Genomic DNA, 6,236 nt, shown 5'->3' on the forward strand with positions numbered 1-6,236 from the left:
TGTAAATTTCCTCCTTCATATCCTCCATTTTCCCCTCATTTCATTATGTTGTCTAACCGAGTCTTCTCACATCTTAAGATTATTGTTCAGAATCCTTTTTCAGTCATTTCAAGGGTTTCCTGCTCTATAAGGTCTGGTATTTGAGAATTACTGTATTTCTTTGGTAATGTCATATTTTCTTAAATTGTCATATTCTAGTATCTCTATGTTGATGTCTGGTAATCTGGTAGAGCAGTTGCTCCTTCTTTTACTATGGAGTGGGTTTTGAGGAGAGAGATATCCTCTTCTTTTTCCAGTCTCCACTGGTGACTCTCCTTGTATCAATGCAGTTGAGTGTCTTGTGGGCTGCCTGCATGGTGACTGTGGCTATTACTGTGGGGTCAAGCTGCTTTTGCAGCAGTCATGGCTGTGGCAGTGGCTGTGGTGGGCCACCTGCATGGAAGTGGTGTTTTCAGCATGCTCCTCGCCTGCTCCTGGGTGGGGAATGCTGCCCTCGCCTCCTGCCTATGACCCCGAGAGGAGGCTGCTCCTTTTAGGTCCCCAGGTGTGTTCCTTGCCTGCTTCCAGGTGGAGGGGGCTGCCCTCGGCACCTGCCTAGGAACCCGGGTAGCAAAAAAAATGTGTGTTTTCCTGTTGGTGGGTGGAATGTTCTATTATTGTCAAGTAGATCTAGAAAAACACCAATTAAGTGGTGATGTTCAGGTTTTCTGTATCCTTGCTAAATTTTTGTTCAACAGTTTTATCAATACCTACCTGAGAGAAGAATATTGAAGTCTCCAACGACAATTGTGAATTTGTCTATTTCTCCTTTCAGTTAAGTCAGTTTTCTCTTCATGTATTTTGAAGCACTGTTGTTAGGTGCATGCACAGTTAAGATTCTTATGTCTTCTTGGCAAATATATTCTTTTATCACAATGTGATATTCATCTTTTCCCCTGGTAACTTTCTTTTCTCTGAAGTCTACTTTAACTGGTGTTAGTATAAGCACTCCAGCTTTCTTTTAATTAATATTTATATATTTATATCTAACCCTTTACTTTTAACCTACCTATGTCATTATATCTGAAGTGTGTTTATTGTAAAGGGATATCTACAATAAAAATAAAGTTGAGTCATTTTAAAAACTCAGATTAATAATCTCTGTCTTTTAATTATTTTGTTTAGACATTTTACATTTAATATAACTCTTAATATGTTTGGATTTATGTCTGCCATTTTATTATTTGATATCTATTTACTTCCTGTTTTTTTGTTCCCCTGTTTTTCTTTTCCCTTCTTTTGGGTTATTTAAACATTTTTTATTATTCCTTTTTTAAAAAAATGTTTTATTGTAATAAGAACACTTAACAAGAGATCTATCCTCTTAACAAATTTTAAGTATAAAATACATTATTCTTGATTATAGGTACAATGCTGTTTGGCAGAGCTTATTCATCTTAAATGATACCATATCTCTGTTGATTAATAACTCCCAATTTTCCCTGTCTTCCAGCCTATTCCTGTACCATCATTCCAGTCTTGATTTTATGAATTTGACTATTTTAGATACCTCACATGAGTGAATCATGTAGTATTTGTTTTTCTGTTTCTGGCTTATTTCACTTAGCATAATGTCCTCAAGGTACATCCATGTTGTGGCATATTGCAGAAATTCCTTCTTTTATAGGCTGAATGGCATTCCATTGTCTATTATATTTTAACAATATTTGTGGTTTTTTTAAAAAGATGACCGGTAAGGGGATCTTAACCCTTGACTTGGTGTTGTCAGCATCACACTCTCTCAAGTGACCTAACTGGCCATCCCTATATAGGGATCTGAACCCATGGCCTTGGTGTTATCAGCACCACACTCTCCCAAGTGAGTCACGGGCTGGCCTTTGTGTTTTTTTATTTGTTTGTTTTAGTGGTTGCCCAATAGATTAAAATATAACATACTCTTACTGTATTTTCGCATTTTATTTAGAATGAATATTTTACCACTTCAACTGGTATGTAGATACCTTAACACCATATAGATTCTCCTACCCTCTTTCCTTTATGTTGTAGTTAACTTACATATTACATCTACCTACATTGAAAATTCTACCAGAAAGTGTCATAACTTTTGCTTTCAACAGATTGTGTTCTGAATTTTTATTTATTTATTTATTTATTTTTTTACACACATATACAGAATTATTATATTTAAATTCATATAGAATATTTACATTTTTAAGTTATACTTTTGAAATAAGAAGTACAGCTTAGGTTTTACAACGAAGAAAAGAATAATATACAAGATAAGAATAGAGTTAACAGTAAAATTACAGCTATCTGTTCTCAATATCTCATGTGGAGACTTTGTCAGAAAGCTACATCTTCTTAATCTGATTGTCCAAATCATTAAAATATGGATGATTCAGTGCCATTTTGCCTGAAATTCGTTTGGCAGGATCATAGACTAACATTTTCGAGAGCAGATCCAAGCCATTTTCATCCAAGTTTTGGACATGGGATGCTAAGCTTCCTGGTTTCCACTTGGGAAATGTATTCTTATAGTCCTGTAAAGATTCCACTTCTGGCCACACTTCATTATGAGGAGTGCCTAAAGCTCTGAAAATCCTGAAGAGCTGATCAATTTCTGAATCCCCATGAAAAAGTGGTTTCTTAGTCGCTAATTCTGCAAATATGGTTCCTATACTCCAAATGTCAACTGGGGTTGAGTAACGAGCTGACCCCAGCAATACTTCTGGAGATCTGTACCACAGTGTTACTACCTCATGTGTATATACTCTTATAGGTATTCCAAAAGCTCTGGCAAGGCCAAAATCAGCCAGTTTAATTATTCCTTTGTCATCAATCAATAAATTTTGAGGTTTTAAGTCTCTGTGAAGAACCCTTCTAGAGTGACAAAACACAATCCCCTGTAGAATTTGGTACAAATAACTCTTAACAAGTGAAGAATCCATGAACTGACCGGGAGGTATAGAATCCAAGTATTTCTTGAGATCCATGGAAAGGAATTCAAAGATGAGATATAACCTGGAATCCTGCATAAGCACATCTTGAAGACTGACTATATTTGGATGACGAAGTTCTTTTAATAGAGAAATTTCCCGAATTGCAGTACGAGGAACCCCTTCCTCCTCACTTTCCAGTCTGATTTTCTTCATGGCTACCACTTGACCTGTAGTTTTGTGTCTACCTTTATACACAACTCCATAAGTACCTTCTCCAATTTTCTCTATTTTGGTATAATCTTCCATAGTTAATCAATAGGTATAGTAGATCCCAGCTTATGAGCCCGCGGCGGCCGCAGTGGCAGCTACCATGTCCGCGCCGCTTCTTCCCTCAACGTCCCAGAGAAGCCCTGCAACTAAGTGCGTGTTCTGAATTTTTAAATATTTTATTATGCAACCCTGAGTCTTATTGAAAGACCCATTCTATGAAGAATGTTATTTTTATTTTAGCAGGCAATTGAACCACTTGGATTAAGGCCCTAAACTTTAACCAGCCTTATGGTTTCAATGTCAGTTCTGTTTCACTGCCTTTCAGTAGTTATATTTGGACTTACCCCATATATACACCTTCTGATGGCCTGTCTGGGAATCAGGAAATGGTCTGTCTTATAGCTCAATTCTCAAGGTTTATGGTATTCTATTAGGGGTCAGATTCAGACATGCACAACTTGGGGACGAGTCCAGGAATATATAAACAACTTTATGGGTTTGCTTTCCTGAGCTCCTTTCTGTCTTCAGTCTCCAAGGTATTTTCTCCTCCTCTTTGCAGTTCCCTAGTTAGAGTTTTGGGACTTTATTTACCCCAGTCTGCAGTGCACTTTCCACAACTGTTTCCACCTCTGCAGGTAAGTGATAAGAGGACATAGAGAGAGAAAAAAATTGATAGAAGTTTGCTTCACCTCTTGGGACCACAGCTCCCTATACCAAAGTGGACAATCCCTCTTCCTTGGAGACGTAGGCTCTTGAGGGCCCCTTCTGTCATGGCATTTGTTGGTGCTACTGCTTCCACCACAAGAGTGCCTAGGGGCTGGGCAGTGAAAGAATATAGAAGGAAAAAAATGTGGGAGTGGCAGGAAGCCCCTTTCCTAGTCTTCAGGCCTGCACCAGCGGCCTTCCTCTGGACTCTTTCTGTATCACTGCTGTCCACTTGTGGGTTTCAGACTGTACTGCGTCTACCTCAGGGGATATTGAGGAAAAAAATCATGCAACTTTAATTCCTATCCTCTCCAATCTGCCTGCTTCTATTTACTTTTCAGAATTCTCGCATTGATTTTCTATGTGTTTTATTCAGTTTGTATAGCTGCAAAAAGAGGGAGAGACAGGGTGGTGTGTGTTTAGTTCATCTTACCTAGAATTACCACATGGAAATAATATAGATGTAAAGTATAGGTTTAAAACCCAAAAGAGACCAGAAAAGCTGTGGAAACTTCCTGAGATGTCATACAGAGTAAGTGAGGATTACTGTACCATATGTGTTAAATGTAGGGTGACCATCATCTACACCAGGACACTTTTTCAGAGTGAGAGAGAAAACTATGAAAATTATACTTGGGAAACAGGTGTAAACTAAGAACATACGGCCACCTCATTTAGAAGGTGTGGTGGGAAAATAATACTCTTTTCTGATCGTATTCCACTGAGTCCAATTGATCACAATCAATCTCCTATACTTAGAAATTCTGTTTTGATTGATTTACATGTAAAAAGTATAAACAAATCTTTGTTCTGAATGCTAATTTGTCATCTTCAGTATACCTACTATCCCTGAAAGAGTGTATTCTGTAACTATTAAAGTTAGATCTCTCTCTTTTTGTGTGTGTACAGACCTGAAGATTGGAGGATCTTTCTGGAAAGCTAAGGACAAAACTCTGGACCTCTGGATAGCTCATTTCTAGAAGTATCTATCCTAGAATAAAACAAACTGAAGGAGGTTTCTGAGTCTTAGATCTCAGAGAGTGACTGAGAGGCAAACCCGGGGATCCTGGCCATCACCAGAGCACAATGGGACAACGACAGGGTGGGTTCCTCCCTGCTGAGACCCTGCAATGCTCCTTCCCACAAGAAACTTCCTCAGGAATAATTTATGCCCTTTAACTCATCTTTAACTTTATTACTGAAATTTTCAAAAAGGATGTTGTTTGGTGCCAATGCCACATTGGTTTTTATGATGTGGGTGATTCTGTGAAGAAAGAGCAGGATAGCATTTCACACAGGCACCAAGGGTGGCCAGATGACAATGACTTTCAGCTTGGATCACGTTCAGGCCAGTGGATGTGACACAGAACATGTGAACAAGTCCACAAGTTGCTTTCCTGTATTGCTCAAATGACGCATTATTCCATTTCTTCAGGGAAGACAGAGCATGAAAATTTACATCTGTATACAACTAGAACATTATTTCAACTGCAGGTTGAACTCTCATGGAGAACAAACTCCTGAGGATGCAATCAGCCTTGCCTGTCAGGAACAGCTACTTGGGCCTCCAGTACATCACCCCGTTACTCAGGAGGACTTGCAGGAGACCACTAGGTCAGCAAGCACACAGGAGTGCCAGCCTCAACAGGCAAATGGCTCAGACTACAGCCTGTTCAAGCTTCATTCTTGCTGCCTTTTAACAAGTGCACGCACTTATTTCCCAGACGCTTAGCTTGACTGCTGACTCTTGTCCCTACCTTTCTACTTTGTACATAACTGCAAGTCTGTTCTTTGTATTCTTGTTGGCCTAATAATTTTGGCCCTGTTGGTCCCTTTCCAGTGGCCCAGGGTAAGGTTGTATAATTTATGACCTGCACAAAGAGCTCTGGCCAAAGGGACAAGGGGGAACTGAAATTAACCCCACTCTTCTCCCCAAGCCTATGTCCCGGCACAGGCTACGTCAGCCCAAAGGAAGGAGCACTTCCCATAAGGACACGGTCCAGACTAACCATAGCCCTGTGCACTCTGTGTCCCACTACCTTGTATACTTACTGTCTGTGCTCCAGAGTTGATGGGTCAACACGGAGTAAGAGCTGTCTTCCTTATAGAAAAGCTTTAAGCAAAGTATAATCACTTGTTTCTAATAAAATAATATTTATTTGATTAAAAATACACATAAAGTCACATGTACAATACATAGTGGACACGGCAGTCCATAACCACAAAGTAGAGGTAGCTGTGTCTGCTGATTTTGCCCAGACCACTAGGAAAATCTCAGGGATGTTGTGTGCTGAATGTGCTCTATGGTTTGGAGAATCCACT

The 6,236-nt window shown here is 39.3% G+C and overlaps 1 protein-coding gene across 1 annotated transcript; it reads right to left on the reverse strand.

Moving 5' to 3' along the window:
* Window positions 1-2,351: 2,351 nt before the first annotated feature.
* Window positions 2,352-3,245, reverse strand: LOC134363303 (cyclin-dependent kinase 1-like). Its single transcript, XM_063078894.1, has 2 exons — window positions 2,927-3,245; window positions 2,352-2,770 (listed from the first exon to the last, which is right to left on the reverse strand). The coding sequence occupies exons 1-2, from the start codon at window positions 3,243-3,245 to the stop codon at window positions 2,352-2,354; spliced, it is 738 nt and encodes a 245-aa protein (XP_062934964.1).
* Window positions 3,246-6,236: the final 2,991 nt, after the last annotated feature.

This window comes from Cynocephalus volans, chromosome 14, assembly GCF_027409185.1.
Source record: "Cynocephalus volans isolate mCynVol1 chromosome 14, mCynVol1.pri, whole genome shotgun sequence".
Classification (NCBI taxonomy): domain Eukaryota; kingdom Metazoa; phylum Chordata; class Mammalia; order Dermoptera; family Cynocephalidae; genus Cynocephalus; species Cynocephalus volans.

Bases quoted from the DNA above. Each gene is read 5' to 3' on its own strand.
- LOC134363303 (XM_063078894.1), bottom strand. From the start codon at position 3,245: ATGGAAGATTATACCAAAATAGAGAAAATTGGAGAAGGTACTTATGGA. The intron at 2,771-2,926 runs GTTATTTGTACC...TACCTATAAGAG, and splicing joins GGATTCTTCACTTGTTAAGA to TATATACACATGAGGTAGTA.